The 21,067-nt window shown below is 39.1% G+C and overlaps 1 protein-coding gene across 1 annotated transcript in view; it reads right to left on the bottom strand.

Moving 5' to 3' along the window:
• The window catches only part of slc35f1 (solute carrier family 35 member F1), a 140,964-nt gene extending 120,300 nt beyond the window's left edge, over window positions 1-20,664 (bottom strand). The window contains exon 1 of the mRNA XM_053489551.1: window positions 20,375-20,664. Within this exon, the coding sequence (XP_053345526.1) occupies window positions 20,375-20,487 (113 nt within the window). The 5' untranslated portion in view covers window positions 20,488-20,664. The remainder of the gene's footprint in view (window positions 1-20,374) is intronic.
• Window positions 20,665-21,067: the final 403 nt, after the last annotated feature.

The following is a 21,067-nucleotide window of genomic DNA, read 5'->3' as shown; positions in this document are numbered from 1 at the left end:
GTGAATGCAGTAAGAATTTGTACAACTTATGCAGTAAAAACTGGTTGCGGCGTAGTAATGTCTCATTTGACATGGAGCTGCTTTGTCTTTGTTATTACATGAGGACGTGGTCGAAATGAAATATTGTCTTGCTTTTCATCTTATCTCTTATCATCTGATCTCATCTTTTCATGTGAGGAGAAAAAAGAAAAAAAAAAACATGTAGGTTTTAAATGCATGATTGATATCGTTGGTATCCGGTTTACTTTTTCGAAATAGCTTTCTCTGACTGGAAACATACATATACATATACTCGAAACTTAGTCTGTATTCGGTTCGGTTTATTCATTCGTATGCTGAAAATGCTTTGTATATGCCAAAAATGATTATTTTTCTAAAATTTTTGTTCTTAAGGTGGAAATTCGTAAGGAAGGACATGTGGGGACATGGGGTCTTGAACTAGGAACTGGAATGCAGTTATGCAGCTGTACATTATAGATACTTGCGAAAAAATTATTTAGTGGGACGTAAAATGAGTAATAGAACACATCAAGATGTTTTGGGAAATTTTTGTCTGTTTGTTTGTGCAGGCATCAAGTAAAAACTACTAAACTAATTTTAATGGGGTTTTCATGGGTATTTTTGGCCAAGTTTAAGGTAACATATAGGCTTTGTTTCATCGCAATTGGCCCACGGGAAGAGAAGAAAAGCTACTTCAAAATTTAAATGTAAAACGCCCTTACATTAAGGGAAAAAAATTTTGAAAAACCTTGAAAAAATGATTAGTTCATCTTAAAATTTACCAGATGACGCTGGGTTTATTACACGTTTATGAATGTGCAGTTGAAATCTACGCGATCCCACACCTTCATTCCACACACTTCAGGGTAACAGGTTAAAATTTTACTCATTCCAATATTCAACAGATCGCGCTTTACCTTTTTCAAAACACGCTTATGAGTGTGCAATTAAATTCTACGCGAATAACGTTGCAGACACATCTAGTACTAAATATAAGCATACTTGGAACACCGCTAATGCAATCAAACTGGTGAATCAGAACTACAGTAACAGAATACTTTCTGAACGTAGGAGCTAGTGTGCTATGTACTGTATCAGACACATCGTATAATGAATTTTATCGCTATGCCGTTACTTACTCTAATCTACCTAAGTTAGCTTACTTTAGCATGCATATTATAAGGTTTAGCTGCTGTTAAATAAATCAGTGTAAATACAGTAATGCTACTGTTTAAGGTTTTAGCGTGAGGGACTTATCACGTCGTCACAGATGGTTAGCTGTCAACATCAAGCGTAATTACAGTGCAATTAAAGTTACATGGAGTATTTTCTTACCAATTTTCCATCTAGCTAAACAATATTACTGATATTTCTTGCTTACTTCTACTGTCATTCCGCCTTTACGTCGCCTGCACATTGTCATGACACAAAATACACAATGTAGACATGACGCAAATAAGATATAATGACTATGTGCTAGCAAAATACTTAGCCTTAATTACAATGACAAGTGCTCAGTGCACATACATCTCAGTTGCCTAGCAACAGTGTTCTCAGGACGAACACTGAGTACATCGTGTTGTTGTCTTTTGATGTTGGCTGCACAATATCAGAATAAATTGCTCACATATTAAAATCGTACTTATAACAAATATAAACTTATGATACTATTTATTATTTTATACTAATAAATTAAATTAATTAAATTGTCTAATACAGTAGTAATTGAAGCCGAGCATTTAGATGTTGATATTCAGCACAGTTCCACTTGACACATAGATATCTACACAATGCACACACATATAACAGTCTTGTAAGTTGATTATAAAGTTCACTTAGCGCCAGACAAACAAATCCTGATGAGTTCAAAAACTGTAACGTCTCAGGAGATAATATTGAGACAAATACAAACCAAACACATTTATAATGCGGACAAGTGCTTTTTAATGAGTCTATGACAAGACACGTTCACTCAAGACTCGAGAGTCCAGCAATTCATCAAGAAACCAGCAGAATCTTACATAAGTGTCTTTGATTATCTAGCGAGTGTCCATTCTTAGGGTTGTTACACAATAGGAACGAGGCGAATAAATGATGAGACAAAGTGAAAATTTCAGAGGCGAATAAAATGCATCGTACACTCTTATCAAAGACAAGTGAAAAGTAATACAAGCTCTAAAAATGCATGCTATGAAATCGAATTCCACATTTTATTTCCATCGCCTCGACACCCTCACCTCACCCTACCCTCTCTTCTCTTTATGATTTCTAATTTTTTCACCGCCTCGACTACAACACATAAGAACAGTAACTACACTGCACCCAGACACACTCAAAATGCAGTGTATAATGCAATTAAATATAGCATCTCTCTGTTATAACAGAACAGTAACATAAAAAAAATGTATGTCTATATTCTTTGTGTTTTTTGTCATTTTTATTGTAAATTAACTGCATTACATGAAACAAACAGCTCACAATGTTGAATTTTTTTTATAAATGACATTCCAACAAGCTGCATTGTGATCGTTCAGAGGTTTTCCTGTCAAATGAGAAAAGCTGATACAATTCACCTGGGGTGAAAAAAAAGGCACATTTTGCTCAGAGAAATTCTGTCACTGTTGTGAAATGTTCTATTGTGAGATTATTGTTGATGTGAAAATAATCACTCTGGAAATTTGCCTCTGGTGTGTAAAGACCTTTATAGGGAAGTACTGTAGACGCTATAAGCTATTTAACAATTAAAGGCTATAATTTAGAAACGCTTGCTATGAATGGAAAATCTTTAATCTTAGGAATCTGTTTTTAAGCTTCACAAATACAGTATAAATAACAACTGAGAATGTACGTTCTTTTGTACATCTATGTGACATACTGTACAGTATATAAACTTTCCGGCAAAAATTAGAAATCAATAGTGACCCAAACAGAGCAAACACGTCAAGACATTAAAACATTATTTTGTTTTAAAGGATAAAGTCCATCAACTTGAGCTTTTTTAAATTAAAATCTTCCCGGAAATTTATTCTGTTAATAAATTATGTTCTTATGTAAACAAGCTGATCATATCATTGGAGTGGAACAGGTGATACTGCATCATAAAATATGAGAAATCTATTGGAAATTCATGATATACAATCCTGATTTACCAGGGGAAAGGGGTGGGACTGTAAGTTTTGTAAAGTTTTGCATATTACTGCAGTCTCAAGACATGTTTCTTCCTTTTCCATTATAATATTCATTATTATAAAATGTCTTCATAGTTTTAAATACACTGATAAGATTTACGAACCAGCGCAACCAAGACTGTTCATAAAGCTGTTAAATGAGTTCCTACTGTACATACTTTAGTGTACTGTATGTAGGGAGTGCATATGTTAAATCGAAATCTGCCAAACTATATAGCCGTGGTCAAAATTTTAGGTAATGATACAAACGTTAATTTTCACAAAGTCTGCTGCTTCAGTGTTTTAAAATCTTTTTGTCAGATGTTTCTATTGGGATACTGAATTATAACTACAAGCATTCATAAATGTCAGTGGTCAGTCCTGTGCCATGTCAACAGTAAAGCATCCTGAGACCATTCATGCGTGGGGTCGCTTCTCAGCCAAGGGAGTGAGCTCGATCCCAATTTTGCCTAAGAACACAGCCATGAATAAAGAATGGTACGAAAACATTCCCTGAGAGCAACTTCTCTTAACCAGATTAAAAAAAGAACAGTACATTTATTCATGACTAAATATTATAGATGTGTAACTATTAAAGAATCTTTGCAAAACAAATCGCTCTGAAATAATCATAGCATAATAAATGGTGCAATTAACAGCAGTGGAAGCACCATCACCGAATAAATTAATAATAAATCTGCAACCTGATAGATAATTGAAGTTGTGTAAAGGGTTTTTAGGGCGTACTATTAAACATTATTTAAGATAATATGGCAATTACATATGTAGGTGATTACACATACACTGTTTATTAGTTGCTTGTGAAAGTTGTCACATGGCAGAGACAACAACAGGGCCAAAAAAACAAAATGAGCAAAACTGAATACAGTAAATGCTTGGTAGGTCAAACAGTAAGTATAGCGCTAAACAAATACTTAGCAGTGAATGAGTGACTGTGACGAGTGTGAGTTTATAGGCTGTGGTGATTAAAGGAGTGAGTCAAGGACTGTGAGCATGACAATGACTGTGGTGTTTCGACGTGTGGGTGTTGTCACAAGGATCCATGTTTACAAATCAATGTGTTTAAACTGATTTTAAAACAGGATAGGATAGGATCATTTTCATAATTTAACCAATCTCTAATATTAAAAGTCCATCAACTTGATGAAGCTCTTCCTGGAAATGTATTCTGCCCCCAGATCACCGTCACTGATGTGCCACGGTCTTTTAACAAAGACAAGCTGATCATATCATTGAAGTGGACCAAGTGCTACTGCATCATAAAATATGAGAGCCAATCATGTTCCGATATGGAAATTCATTACATACAATCCTGATTTACAGGGAAAAGTGATGGGAGTGTTAATTTGAAGAATTTGCATATAATCAGCATCTCTAAGATAAGATGAGATAAGATGAGATAAGTCTGAATTCGTCCCACAGCCGGGAAATTTCTAACTAGACACTTTTCTTCCTTTTCCATTATGATTTTCCTTTCTTTTTTAAATGTCTTCATAGTTTTAAATACACAGATGAAATTTACGATCCAGCGCAACCAAGACTAATGGCCATTACAAGCTGTTCATTCGGCTTGTCCTGACCTCCGTAATGTCCATAAATGGGCAATTTCAATTCAGTACTAAATTTGGTCCAGAGCTGGTGTGTGTCTTTTGTGTGATTTCATCCCCTCACACACAAAATCGCTTTGTCCTTCCTGTTGCAGCATTCATGACCCCATGAGAAGAGGACTGGGGATTTTTTTTTTTTTTCGGGGAATCACTGCCTGACAAATACAGCCATTCATTAACCACGTGCACTATGTGTGTGTTGAACAAGTCTTTACTGAGTCATGGGGCATGAGGGGTACTGGGTTCACTCTGTCGGTCTCTGTCTCCTCTTTTCTCTGTTCAATTCCATCTCTCTTGGTCATTTCCTGCCTTTATCTCTCCTCCCTTACTGCCTTTTTCCATTTTCCTTATAGAATCCTCTATAATCTGGTCAAGGCTTTTTTTCCACACTCACAGATTTCATATTTTTCTCTGAGGAGCTATGAGCAGGTGGATGACCCGGTGGTCGCTCCAAAGGCCTGACCCACTTAACCAAGCCCAGGCCTCATTAGCGACTCGCCACTGGTGTATAGGGGCATTTTGACAGGGGCACTGGGGCTAAAGAGAAAGCCAATCAGCTGAGAATATTTGTGCAGTTTAAGGCTACACTGGTGAGCTAATTAAATCCAGACAGCCATGGGTTCTACTGACTTGTTCCCTCCACAGGTCTCTCTTCATGACCGAAGCCATGAGCACCACCTCGGCTAGAACACGGCTAACACCGTCTCAAAGGCCCATCTGCATGTCTGCAGTCACTGCTCTGCTTTTTTGTTCATACTGGGAAAAATACTGTTTCATGTTAGTTCTTGCCCTTTGTCATATCATGCACAACTAATCAGTAAACCAATCAGTATCATCCACTGAAAAGACAAAAAAATCCTGCTTTTATAATCCTCCATTATCATAAAACTCATTTTATTTCTCTATATAATCCCCTGCTACACTAATGCACCTATCCCAGCGTTTCACTAGAGCTTGGATACCAGCAAGGTAAAAAGTTTTCTCAGCGCATCAGACGGTCTGCTTCACATTTTGGGGTTGCTTTACAAGAATAATTTCAAAGTAATAAAAAGTAATGCTACTTTAGTATTCTACTAATTGAATACAAGAAAAACACATTAACCAGCCGGACGTAGCTCGGCATGATGTGTGTGCTCTCAGGCTCTTTGACGTTTTGATTAACGTTCACCCTCCTGTCACACACAAATGAGGAAGTGTTTATGAATATTAATATACAAGGCTATTAAACGCCTCTGAATCTCATCCATCTCAAAAAATGAGTACTAACATACAGGAGGACATATGGTCTATACTAATAAACAGCTCTAAATGAGCTTCCCCCATATTACCCCCCAATAAGGCAATCTGTCATTGTGTGAAAAGTACAAATGCTCCATTGGTCTCGTTCTGGCTCGGACACTAAAAAGATTGAGGGAAAGCTCTAAGTGTGTGTGTTTCTGTTCTGAATAACCCTCAGAGCCGTGGTGAAGGGTTCAAATAGGCTCTCTACCATCAATGCCCTGATTATGTGCCGATGTTCCTCGCTTTACGTCACTCTTTGGAGGACAGAAAAACACCACTAGGGAAAAATCAGTGCTGGAAAATCGGCCTCAAGCCATCTGCAGACACTGACTCGTAGCATGTAATTCAGTTATTCATCTTCAGTAAGCACATCATCCTGGTCCGTGGATCTTGAGCAAATTCTGAGAATGCTGCATATCTTGGAAGCTTTGATTTTATTTGGTGATCAGTGCGATGTAAAATGGGCGGTACGGTGGCATAGTGGTTAGCACTGTCGCCTTGCACCTGCAGGGTACGGGTTCGATTCCCACCTTGGGCATGGAGTTTACACCTTCTCCCCGTGCTTAGGGGGTTTCCTCCGGGAACTCCGGTTCCCTCCCACAGTCCCCAATTGCCCGTGTATGTGTGTACCCTGTAATGGATAGGCACCCCATCCAGGGTGTACCCCACCTAATACATCAACTCTTTGGAGATAGGCTCCAGGCCCCCGTGACCCTGTACACAAGATAAAGCTGTACTGTATAGATGATGAGTTAGTGAGTCATCTAAAATGTTTAAAAAAAATTGAAATATCTTTTTACATAATATCTCCAAAATACTCCAAACAAATATATTCCTTATATATACTGAGACAAAAAATAGTGTAGTATGTTATTTAAACTTTAAAGGAAAATATAACAAGTCAACAAGTTAGTGTTAGCTTTCTGATGAATAATCCATAGCGCTTATATAAATGTGTCCTCCAGGAACCACACTAGTGGTCAAAATAGTTTCTGAACGTTAGCATATGATTAGACTTGGATTTATAATGTGTTACTGTATCACACACCTGCTGTTATAATCTTTTCATGCTGCTGAGGGCTTAGCAAAGCTACAGGATCTAAGCATATCTGGGTGCTAGATAGCATTTAGCTTAATTAAGTGAGGTACAGTGGTACTTCAACATACAACTAATAAAATAAAACAAAAAAAATAAATAAAATTGTCACCTTAAGAGAAGAAAATGTGCCTCGGCATGTGAAGCATTTTCGGTATACGAGCGACAGAACAAAGTCAAGCTGAACGCCTGCTAAGTTGCGCGTACGTCCGAAACCGCTTACAACTTTTTTTGCGTCAGTGGAAAGCCAAGTGAAGCAAGTTTACATATTTTTTTGTGTTTTTTTTTTTTCCTCCGAAGCGGATTAAATTCATATGTGGAGGTACCACTGTATTAAATGACATAATTTACGTATGTAAATTATATATTACAGTTACTACTACAACCGTCACTAACAAACCAGCTTTAAAATAGGACTGAGTTGATGGTGTAGGGATTAAAACATTGAAAACAGCATCAATACCTTCAAGGTTAGGACAGGGAGAACAGCTGCCATTTTATTCTAGTGAGGCGTGTCAGATGAAGGCTTTCCTGTAAAAGACAGCCCAGCCTTTTTTAATTACCAGGCAAAGCACAATGTTTCTTACTCCATCTGTCTCTATTAATCGTCTACTCTTTTTATAACTCATCTCACTGCTGCTTTTTTTTTTTTTTTTTTTTTTTACAGAACTTTATTTAAAAACTCATCTCATGGAATTTAATGCTTCTTTACTTTAGCTTTATATTCTTCGGTCCTACACACCGAACGTGTTATCAAAGTAGCCATACAGAACAACTGGCATTCACCAGACCTTTTTGCACAAGCAACAGAATATCGATAAAAAACATAACAATGTTGTTGGAGGCAAAGGAGAAAGCGCCTATTGTGTGTGTGTGAAATAGTCAATACAGGATGTCAGAGCAAAACCTGTGTAGTGTAGTCAGTACCGGTGAACTGAAGTGCCGCATGACTAACTTACAAGCCTTTTTAACTGCTCGGGCTGTAGCGATAAAAAGCCGACAGTCAGCAGGGATCTCGATGTGCCAGAGTGCTGCAGGGACTTTTTATAGCCATGGCGGCTCTTTCATTCAAACCTCACGATGATACGCAGATGATAGCCGGAGACCTCTGCATCTAAAACATACATCAAAATGTCTGTCGGGTATTGTGCCATTCCGCACGATGCAATCCCTCTGGACGGAATTTTGCAAGAAGCTATAATGAAATACACGGTTTCTCTTTGAGACGCGCCATCGCTCATATCAAAGGCGATCCAGCTGCCACCCGGTGGCATATGCACAGACAAATTGCACCCACAGTGTCCTTCATTCGGCGGCAAAGCTGACACTTTGACGTGCCACTCTCGACTTCATTTTGATTAATCATTTTCCACTGGAAGCAATCCAGCATCAAGTAAAACCATCCTGTTTGACTCTGTGCGCTGAAAGGATGATTAATTGAGAACCCAAATATTTTATGAATTATCAAATATTTTATGTTTAGCCCAAAGACAGCTCCTCTTGTCTCTTTTTATTAGATGAGCACCATAATCAAAGCGATGGAGCAGTACAGGACTGAGATGCAGTGTTTGGCACACAGACTGACCTCTTGCTTATTAGTTTCAGTCAGTCCTCCAAACATGTGTTGCTGCTTCTCTCAGACAGCTCCAGCGATTTGTGTTTGATCATCTGCTGAGCTGCGAGGCAGGAGTAGCAACACAGCAACTGCAGGGTAACTGAGTACCGAGACATGAGACATGCCTTGCATTTTAACACTGTTTTTATCACATCAGATTGTACGTCCTCACGTTTCGTTCTTAGGGGGAAAAAATCCCTAATCAGGGGAGGATGTAACAACAGATCCTAAATACACCTTCGTCTTGTATTTCCATCTGGAAGATTTTAACATTGCTTTTTTACTTTTTTAGATCGCAGACTAATTATTACGTACTGTAAGAGCTCAGTGATTCTAATTAAGATATCAGGGCCTATAGATTTTACATATCTTTTTTTACCCTTTTAATATTTTTTTTAAAATCTCCCATGATTTATATATTAAAATTTTTTTCTTCAAAATCAGTTTAAGGTCTAGGAAAGAGATCCATTAACCACTTTTTATTCTTCAATTTTTTTTTCTGCCTTTTCTTCAGTACAGCAATACTCTGTTCCGAAAACATGTTCATAAGTCCAATTTGTTCGTAAGTCCGACAAACATTGTCTAGGTACTGGGATACTAACAGAATTGGCTATACAGTATAAAACTAGCATATTCCATGTTCTTGCCCTTGTTTAGAATCGCGCTGATGGTGGTACAATTCATCTTTTTCACTTCGCTCAATTCTCTCAATTATTTTCATTTTTGTCTCCGCCGTTGTTGCTTGCCGCTCTTAGCAGTACCAGTGTCATCGACGCTGCTTTTACACTTGCTTCTCGACATCCTGGGATGACAATGTACGCTGTTTTTTTCCGTGAAAAAACGTGCGCAAATGCATGTCCATGTCTTCGAAGGTTTGTAACTCGAACGTTTATATGTATTTAAAAAGTCTTTGTAACTTTGGCAGATTTATTCATAGCTGGACAAAAAAAAAAATCCTACTATCGTATCCTATGGTAGTAGGATCCACTTGAGTTTGACTTTTGAAATTTACATACAAAGATGCTCAATAATATGAAATTTCAAATCATATAACAGATGATGAGTCAATGCAATTTCACAAACGGATTAAGCTGTCAAGTGTAAATCCCTTATTTATCAACCACATTGTTTTGCCAAGGTTGAATAAAAATTAATCTGTGTTTTAGAAAACATCTGTTGCAGCTGTTTGTTCGTTGCCACAGCACAAATGTATCTGCGTCTTAGTTCTAATACACCTCACTCAGCTCATGTGAAGTCTGATAATTACTTGCTAATTACTTGTCCTAAACTCAAATGTATATTAAGTCATAGACCTGCATCAACATGTGCATTTAACTTAAGAATAAAACAAACAAAAAAAATAAGAAAGAGCATTTCAGCACATCAAGGAAAAAGGAGCATTCCAGTGAAACGCACTGATTAAGACACTTGGATTAAATTGCTTATAAATGTCTTATGAAGCTCGTCAAGACAAATGCGCATTAAGATGCAAACAAAACTGCAAGGCTCATTAAAGTCTTGAGGATTTTACAATGAAGACTGAGTACCAAACTTAATTGCAGCTTGTCCCCTGCTGAGTCAAGCCATGTGAGTCCTTCTGACTGAATCCCTAATTACAGCCAATGATTAAACAGCCAGTCACATCGCTGAGGAAATTTGTTTAATATCCCTCAATATGAGCAGAAATAGGGATCGGGACAAAAAGATATCTGCACCGCTCAGCCTGCTCTTAGATCTCACTACTCACTACTCACCAGCCCGACACTCCTGCTTCCTTTCACACAACAAATAACCACAGTGCTGCTAAATTCTACACAGAAGATGACGATTAACGTTGAATAACGACCCTTTCTAACAGTCCGCCATGAAGTTCTTTACCACAGGAAGGTCTTCAGTATCCGGGTAACAAGCTGCTTATTAACATAATCTGCTTATTAACATATAGAAACTATAAACAGTAAAATTTTCTATGTATAGCTAAATTTTCTATATTTGTACAGCTAAGTTTTTAAATATTTTTTATTTTGTTTTCCTTTTCATAGCTAAAGCTTTTCGATATTTTATTTTTTATTTTATTTCATAATTTATTTCTTATTGATAATCTTTTTTTTTAAGGTCATATAAGTATTTTACTGCATATCATACTTTGTATGACTGTGTATGTGACAAATAAAATTTTAATTTTTAAAATTAAACATATAGAAATAGCAAACTAAATAAAATTTGTAATTCTGTCTATATAAATAAAAGCAGGGTTTTTTTCTGTACATTGGTCAGAACTCGCTCTTGCAATGACATCTTTATGTTTCAAACATTAGAGAACCCGAAACTAGTCTGCGAAAATTTTCTGTCTGTATGTCTGTATGTCTGTCCAGCCAGGTTTTGTCTCAGCATCACACAAAACTGGCTGAACAGAATTTAATGTAACTTTTCCAGTCCTTAAGTAATTGCCTGAAGTTAAACCTGCGCCATAAATGAAATCAAAATGTTAAGTGGAAGGGACGTCATGAGCAGTTATGTGCCAGATCAGAAACCGCATGTTTGAGAAACTGTGGGCGTGTCTTAAATTGACCGCTGGGCAGAAATTTATTGAAACTTACATATCTGCCTGATGGAAGCAAAGTCAGGAAATTACGTCACCTTATGTTACCAAACCCGCATAGAAATAATATATTTATTTCAACAAGAGAGATAATCAATCAGATCAGGTGCTTACACAGTTAATACTTATCTAATGGACAGATTATTAAAGGTTTACACCACACCTCTTATTCCCATTAAAATGTATACAGAGCAGGACTGTTGCAACATAATGGACTTTTATTCCAGTTATATTCCAGTATCAAAGTTTTCCTTCTATTACTGAAATAGTGGTGTTCCTGTAGATGCACCTAGTGACTGCTTATAGCACAACAGTCCCAGACAGGAGTCAGAGGTTAGGGTTAGGGTTAGGGTTAGGGACAGGAGTTCCTGTTCGCACAATTTATCTCAACTTGATTCATGTGAATTCAAACTTACCATTATCACGGTACCATATTGTTATTATTTTTTGTGATGATGCATATTATCAGATTGATTTAGCTCATGTAACATGTAAAATTTTTCGGGGTATTTTAAAAGATGAATTAAAAGACAAACAGCGGCTTCGTCTAAGAGAGCAAATTCCAGAGTTGCCTCTATTTCCTCACGCTGCTCACATGAATGGCTTCGATAGTCCAGAACGACCACAAAAGCCTCACTATGTCTTTTCCTCCATGAATTCAAAGCATTCCACATATTATCTACCAGGTTGCCAGGCTGGGAGGATTTTTTTATGTATTAAATGGCAGCAGTGACTCAGTGCCCAAGCTTTCAAACTAGTGAATGGATCTCGCCAGACTCCTTAAACCTCAGTTAATAGCAGCGGATTAAACTCAGGTGTGAAATGTAACAGAGATAATATTGTCTCAAATAAGCTTTGACACCCTGCACTCACCACTATATAAACATTGTTTACACAGAGTTTTATAGATTAAATACCACACTTGATGTTTAATCATTAGATTTCTCTTTTAACACACCTGAAGGTTTAAGTTCAGTATACCTTCTGTCACACGGCAAGCATGGTGCCATAGTGGTTAGCACAGTCACCTTGCACCTCCAGGGTCTGTGTGCGTGGAGTTTGCATGTTCTCCCTGTGCTGTTGGGTTTCCTCTGGGTACTGAGGTTTCTTCCATGCAGATTAGGCTAGTTGGCGTCCCCAATATTGCCTGTAGTGTAAGTGTGTGCCCTGGGCCGGATTGGTACCCTGTACAGTACAGTGTGTTCCCCTACTCGTTCCCTAAGTCAATGAAATGAATAAATTATAAGACCAAAAAGCAAGACAAAAGACTGAAGTTTTTTCACAGGTTGGAAATCTTTTGGTATTTTTTTTTCCTCTAGGCTCTTTGTGAAGATAACAGTTAAACTTTCTAAACAGTATCCATTTCAAACTTCTTCTTTAAGCTGAAACCAGCTGGACAACTTAGAAACATCTCCCACTAAAAGAATTATGATCAACCTCACGGCTACATATTAAAAAATGTGAACAAAACACTTTCATTCAGCTTGTAGATATAAAAATCTCTCTCTCTCTCTCTCTCTCTCTGATCATATTTTCTCTGTGCAATAGAGGGAAAAAAAGTATGCCGGCTTTTATTGATTGCTACCTGCACAGCTACAATTACTGAGATACCCCGTGTCATTATCACACAATAGACCATCCATACATCATATAATGAGGTGAGTGAGGAAAATCTGGCAAGTCTGTAATTGAAACAAAAGATTTCCAATGAAGGAAATGGCACTTCCGTTTTCTACTGTACACCATAATTGCCTCTTTGCCATCAGCGCTACTTTACCCAAGAGATAGCGCTGAGGAAGACTGCACTGCCTGTAATGGATTCAGAGAAGAAGACTTTTTTTTTTTTTTTTTTTACTCAGTCTTTCACCAGTCAGGCGGTGGATTAATAAAATGTGTGATATCTTACATTTCTGAATCCTGTCTCCGAACACCAGAAGATCTTGGATCAAAGGTTTGTGAAAACGCTGCAATGTCTTGGACAGATAAGCGTCCCGCGTTTCAGCCTGAGCTATCAGGCGAGTAAAGTTCTTGATTTTTTCAACTGTGAAAGGTTTTTTAATGTTACGTTTACATACTTGTCCATTTTAAAAAGAAATATAGCCTCGCTATATGAGATGACGTGGTTTTGGAGTTTGAGCCAAGGTTCGAGGACCATCAGCAGCACCGAAGGTCACAGAGAGACTCAAAGTCATCACAAGCAGAAATCTGACATATCTAAGTGCTTACTAAATGATGATCAATAAAAGAATCAGTATGAGCTGACCGAGCACCGAGCTGATTAAACACTCTTTAAAAAAGGACGATAGAAAATTATATCCTCTCCAAAATGAAGAAACTGTAACCCTGTTTAATCAAGAGACAAAAAAAGAGGGGGACGGTGAACAGGTAAATGCAAAACCACAACTATCCGAAGAACCAGGTTTACTTCTTATGAGCTGTTACTGTAATGCACATATGTACAGTGTTACCACAAAGGCTCCACTTGCATGACTTTTCACACTGAAATTTTGGCTTACAAGCGACCAAACTGAGCCTAGCTAAACCCCGGCTAAATTGCGCGAGTGTTTTGTGGGTTTTTTGCAATTTGTGCAAAATTTTATGAAGATATAATACAATGGGTCCCAAAAATGTTAGCAAGGACGGTAGAAAAAAAGGGAGCCAGAAAAAAGGGGGATTTGTTTTTTTATTAGTTCTGGGGGCGAATTCTTAAGGCGGAAATTCAAAGCATGATATGAATTTTCCTATAAGATAAAAATGCAAATGCAGATAATCAGTTTAAAAATATTACTTATATTACAAAAAAAATGTGTGAAAAACTACATAGCTTTTGAAAGCATGCTGAAGGCAATGTTGGGATCATGGGTTGACTCTTTCGAAACTTGTTTCGCTTTGTTTTCCACTGACACAGAGTCTTATGGACGTATGCGCACTTTAGCCAGCATTCAATTCGATTCGTTAGTTGGTTCGTATATACTGAAAATTGTTTCCATGTCAAGGCAAATTCCTTGTAAAATTTTTATCATTAAGGCGAAAATTTATAGGGAGAGCATTCATATGCACATTCATATGTAACATTATATCAGTGTCCAAATCAGTAGACACAGGACCATTAAAACACAAAAAAGGCATTTTAGACAGGTCTCTAGTGTGAATGCTAAAAAAAATGTGGGAAAAAAACCCATTCATTGCTTTTTGTTCTTTTTCCATTATTGTATTGACTGGGACTGGAACAAGCCAATTAGATACCGCCCACCCCTCCTCCCCCCCTCGTTTGACCTCATATAAGAGCCCTGGCTTGTTGCTCAGCTGCAATCTGCTCTTCTAAGAGTATAACATTCATAACAGCATGTTCAGAGGTGGAGTGAAATAAAGGACGTCTGGGGTATAAAACATGCATTATCTGAGAGGCATTTCAGCTAAAATATTAACACACACACTCAAGCGGGCTCTAAAACCTGTGTTCACTTTTTAAAGACATAAAAAAATAAGAAACCTTTAAAGATTCCTCAGGTCAAATGTTACATTTTAAACATTTAGCTTTACTTGGTGACTAATTCTTACCCTCTCTCTCCCTTTCCTGCCTCCCTTGCCCCTTAATCTCTCTCTCTCTCTCTCTCTCTCTCTCGCTACATATGGCACTTCTAAGACACCAGTGGTCCTGACCCCTTCTGCTCTCCGGAGCTGCCTGATCCATCCTCGTGCCCATCGTCTGTTTGAAGTTGTTGCATGGAGACCACTCACCTCTGCTGAGTACCCATGTGAGTCCATGTGGTCTGATTTAAGATGTGATAACTGAGGACGGTTCCACTTATGAAGATGGCTTTGGACTTTATTGATGCTGACTGTTTCTCTGTGGAAGTGTGTTACTGCAAATGCTTGAATGGGTTTAGGACTAAAACTACAGCTGGTAAGGTGAACAAAATAGATTTTACTTTAACTTAACCACCTTTCCTGTCATGCAATTACTCTTTCGACCTCAGAGCACAGAGATTCTTTTTTACACTTACACTACCTGGTATCACCCAAATGAGAAAGGGTGGACAAACTAATAAATGAACTGACAAAGAACAGGTGAACACAAGCAACAGATCAATGACAGAACACTGTCATGAAAACTGCACATGATAAAACAAAACCTTGAGGAGTGAAAAAACCTAAAGTTTTTTCGAAAATATTATTTGCCTTTTGCGCGTCATTCCACTTCTAAATGGCAAAAAGCAGACATTAGCGACTTAAGTTACGGATTCTAGTCCTCGCCGTCACTAGGGGGCTCCCACTGAGTCGGGAGGGCTGAAGACTATCATGTGTTTCCTCCGAACCATGTGACGTCAGCCGACCGCATCTTTTCAAACTGCTTGCTCATGCACCGTTGCGGGCGGTGTAACACACTGGGAGGACAGCGCTATCCGCTCCTTCCGCTTGCTTGAGCTCACAGACGCCCCTGATTGTCTGTAGAGCCGTAATTAATGTGGGAGCACGAAGTACCTCTCACCCCTCTCCTCCGAGAGAGCTCGGCCAATCAACTCTCTCTAGACCTCCGACTGCGAGAGGTAACAGCATCACCCGGGAATCAAACTCAAGAACCCCTCGATGAAAGGGCGAGCACTTTACCACTGGGCCACTCAGGGGCGATCAACGTTACATCATCATTCTAAGTCAAAGAGCGATACTTAGATACTGAATTCCCACCGATGTTAACCTGCCATTAATGTACGCTAGTTTACTAGCCGCTAGCAAGAGGTAAATAGACACCAAAAGCTTTAAAAACAGATGTGTCCACAATTATAGGTTGCCATTTTTAAGCCTAATATTTGTCTCCTTTTTTTGTAGACTAGAATGTCTCCATCTGTATGCATGCCAAATGCCAAGAAGTCACAATTCCGAAGAAATTTCCGACTTTCCAATCTTGTTGAATCTGAGTCCGGACTGTCTCAGAGGGGCGTTCAAGTCAAACAGGGACTTGTGATGACATTCCTTGTGAATGAAGGCACAAAACCGACTGACATTTGCAGAAATCTTCAAGCAGATTACGGTTATGAGACTCTTAGCTGCAGTAAGGTGTAACCCCTCAGGTAACTGAAATTCCTAATTTTTGAAAATTCACAAATAACTTGTCGGCATCCTAACAAAGAGACACATTTGTCAGTGAAAACTGTACACACAATCATTTACTAACACGACTTTTACAGGAACTCGGCTGGACCTCGCTTCAGGCCGCTTCTACATGTTCGGGTCATTAAAGGAGTTCCTGGGAGGCCAGCGTCTCAGAGGTAAAGCAGGAAGTCATAAATCATGGATCTGGCCTTCTACTTTAAGCGCATTATTGTAGTAGGGGATTATACAGAGAAATAAAAGGAGTATTTAATCTCAGAACTGTGTTCTGCACAATCAGAAGTCAGTAATTCAATTTAAGGAAAGGGTCAGATATCCACTGATCGTCCTCAGCATTCCGAAAGACGTCTTCATGCTGTTCTGTTGAGAAGAGCAACCTTGTTTAAGCCACTAATGGAAAGTCGACAAACCATTAATAATGTATTAATGGTTAAACTTTACTTGCTCATACGTTTATTTTGTACATTCTGTATGCCTGTTTTATAAGCCTTTACAAATTCCTATAAATATCTGTTCACGTAAATCTAGGTACTGTAACAGTATGGAAATGCTCTTCTTCCTTTAACGTGGCATTTTACGCAGCTAGTATAGATCATTTTAATGAAGTCAAATAATGAATTCAGAACAGCTACCGTTTATCAGCAAGAGAGATCTTACAAAGCATTCCTCTATTTAGTGGCTGAGGAGGTTTCCTTCACTACACGCTTCGCTATACAACTTCACAAACGACCGGCAATAATCGCCTCCGTAGCGTCGTTACGTCCTTTTAAACAGCCGTTTCGCTGCTCTCATTCAGAGTACATTACATATACTAATATGCTATTCTGTACAGTGGGTTTAAAGAAGTTAAATAAATGTCACGCGGCTTCTCAGGGGCTCGCACGCAGCAGGATCAGTGGTAATACGCCAGCCCAGGAGGGAATATGAACAGCTCTCAATGTGTAATATATAACAGCTTTTTAACAGGGCTTTCATGCAGATATACTGCAACCAGAGTACAGGATTAGCACTAAGAACCATTCAGTGTGGAGAACTGATGCGACTCGTCACTGAAGTGCCATACGCTTGGACGTGAATCGCGGCCGCTTAGTGGCTCCGGACCACCAGGGGGGTGATGTGGTGGGGGGCCTTGAGGTTGAAAATAGATATGGCACAAAGCATGTTTCAGTACGGCTTGGTGAAAAGGTTTGCATATCAGGTGGTCTGCTTCTAGTGTGAAAATAATAGAGAAGGTCAAGTCATGCCGTGCTGAATTTTGGGCAATGCGATTTTTTCACACCATTTCAAGAAGATCATGTTGTGTTTCATGTTCATAAGTTGAAGCCTGGGTTTAGATTTTCTGCTCTGATTCTGAAAAGAAATACGGTAAGTCAGTGGTACTTCTTCAAGAACTGTCATAGTAGGTCACACCATCATTCAAGGAGATAACTGGTCAACAGAATATGTATTTGCTAAAAATGAATGAGTGCCCCTGGACCTGTACGAGTGTGACTGTGCATTCAGAGTTTTCCGGTGTGATCCCTCACCCAGCCTTTGCAAATCAATTCATGAACAATTCACCTCTATGATGTACCTTCTAGAAGTTAAAGGCACATAAAGTGTGAACACTCGATTCAAAAAGCAAGCTAATTTACACTGCATGGTTATTTTAGTGAAGTGCATTAGTCCTGGGTTGCCAAGTTACATGGAGCTCTGCCATTTATCGTTATTAGTCCGTCCAAATACCACTACTTGGCACTGAGATCTAATTTCTCCCGACAGGGTCTCTTTTTTCTTTTTTACCTTCTTCATCTATTACCTTCGCTACCACATTTAAATAACTTCTCATCCAAAACTAAAAAAAAAGTAGGCACAGGTAAACCTCACGGTGCATGTAGCTCACAAGATGGCACCCCTGTCCCAACACGCCACACACCATGATGCATCTTCAACTTCTTTATAGAAACTGCAATTAATGTTCAAATTTATCTGACAGATCTCCAGATGGTCAGTGAAATGTTCTCTAATGCACCTACTAGTTTCTTTTTTTTAGTTTTTACCAGTGTTGATCGTCCGCCACAAAAAAAATCTAAATGACATAAGAGACACTCTCCTCGAGACCACCAACTAGCAGAAGAGACGCATCTGTCAGTGGGAGCTGTACACACAATCATTCACTAGCATCACTTGCAAATTTTAGGAACTGGACTGGGAGTTTTTGCCACATCCCCCCCATACAGATCTGACCTGATCTCCAGGCCATTTCCACACGTTTTTGCCATTAAAGGAGTTCCTGGGAGGCCAGTGTTTTGGACAGAAAAGAAGCAGTCTGATCATGGCTCTGGTGTACTGAGAAAACTTTTCACCTTGGTATCCAAGCACTATTTTATCACTGCGATAAATGGGACATATTATGTTATACTCTCACACCTCTGGTATGTTATTGTGTGCAATCAAATGTCTGAGTTGGATCTGATCTCTCCTTATAGCATTTGTCTATACAATCTCTGTTAAATAGAGTTTAATACAGAAACAGCAGTATACATATTAGAATGGGTACATTAATATAAACTTGTGGTTTGAAATAAAGAATTTCTGCTGGGATAGAAAACTTTAAGCAGTAATATTTGTGAACTCAGTAGCACTGTGGTCTTTATAGAAATAATTCTAACAGCTCTGGTTAGTACACAGGCATAAACCCCACTCTATGAAACCATCCATTCTGCCTGGAGGACCACCCTCAGTGATTAATGCCTGGCCCAGAGCGGATTCCTCTCTGTTCTCGGATGAGCCGGAGGGAATCTGAGCTCGCCACAAACATTCCACCGTACACCACATTGTTACGCAGATAAAGGAGGGAATAAAGCCGGGCTTGAAAAGCTCCAGCAGATGGTAAGGACAGAGAACGTGAGCGGTCTGAGTCAGGGGCACCAGCTGTCACCCATTGTGGCTTCGTCAGAACACACACACACAAACAAGACCCACATGCACACACCCGTACACACAGCTGGAATTTGATTCTTCATTACACCATCGGTTCGCTTACACTTTCTATGCCACTTTGTCAGAAGAAAAGAAGCGCTCGTCTATGGTAGGACAGAAATGTGCTCCATCACACTGACACACTGTAATCCTGTGCTTTGTAATTGCACTGCATACACTTCTGATACACTCCCCATTAACAAATCCCTCTATCTTTCTCTGTCTCTCTCTCTCTCTTTCTCTCTTAGAAAGACAGTCCAAGCAGACATGTCCTCCAGCTTATTATCTTCTTTCTGTTAAAATTTTCAGCTCATGATTTGCTCACCTTTAGTGTGGAATTCTTAAAGCGCATGACTTATGATAACACACACATACACATGAGACAAAAGATGAGAGATGGGGAAAAAAATTCACAAAAAAAAAATTGCAAAACAAGATTCCAGGTTTTAGCAAGATGATACACAGGATTAAAATGCTTTTTCAGATGCTCACACACACACACACACACACACACAGCACAGGTGCATCAAGAAACAACCTGTTTATATTGCCTAGGCTGTACCATTGTAACATTTCTTTTGCAACACACAATACTGATCTAAAAATGAATCTCTCTCTCTCTCTCACACACACACACACACACACACACAGGTGCATCAGGAAACAACCTGTTTATATTGCCTAGGCTGTAACCTTGTAACATTTCTTTTTGCAACACACAATAACAATTCTGGAAACAAATCACACACACGCACGCACGCACGCACACATGCACGCACGCGCGAGTCTTTAGTCATGCATCACGCATGGGAGATTGAAGAAAGAGCCCACGTCTTGCTCGCGCGTGCACGCACGAGCTCGTGGATGAGCAGCGCGCGCGGGGGGCACGAGCGCTGCGCGTTCTCCGCTCACCTGGTGAAGACTCTGCGCATCCTGTGCAGCAGGCTGGGGGATGCTGGAGCTGCGGCTGCAGGTCCGGACTCCGTGTTAGGAGACACATGATTGTGGAGCTCGGGCTGAATCATTCTCTCTCTGTGCTGGAAATGTGTGTGTGTGTGTGTGTGTGAGTCAGTAAGCGCAGGGCATGGCGATCTGTTTTGTTTCTGTTTTCTTTTCTTTAGCTCTCCATCCTGCTGCTGAGAAAGAAAAGAAAAATCAGGTGTTCATATCCAGGATGCGAACGTAGGACGTGTGTGTGTGTGTGTGTGAACGCCACCGCCGGACTGAAAGACTGCCGCTGCTCTGCTCCAAGACGATGAGCTTTCAATTAAAGTCTTACGGATCTCAGCCACCAGGGGGAGCACTTTCACTGTGACTGTCACTTGGTGCTGTTACACGAAATTAACCAACACAGTCAGGTGTTTAACTCTAAGTTCATTCTAGAAGGTGTCCCAAAAGCCTCTAAACCTAATATGACATAAGATTATATAACATTCTACAACACAACATTCTATAACCTAACACAACACAATATAACATCTTCTTCCATATACTGACGAATCATAATTTAAGGTTTATGTTTATTTCATATTTTACTTCTTTTACGTGTCATTTATATGAAAAAATATAAAGTGTTTGAAATTGGTGTTTATATAATATTTTTGG

The sequence above is a fragment of the Clarias gariepinus genome, chromosome 27, assembly GCF_024256425.1.
Source record: "Clarias gariepinus isolate MV-2021 ecotype Netherlands chromosome 27, CGAR_prim_01v2, whole genome shotgun sequence".
NCBI classification, from domain to species: domain Eukaryota; kingdom Metazoa; phylum Chordata; class Actinopteri; order Siluriformes; family Clariidae; genus Clarias; species Clarias gariepinus.
The sequence above is the reverse complement of the archived record's forward strand: the minus strand, read 5'-3'. Positions and strand labels throughout refer to the sequence as shown.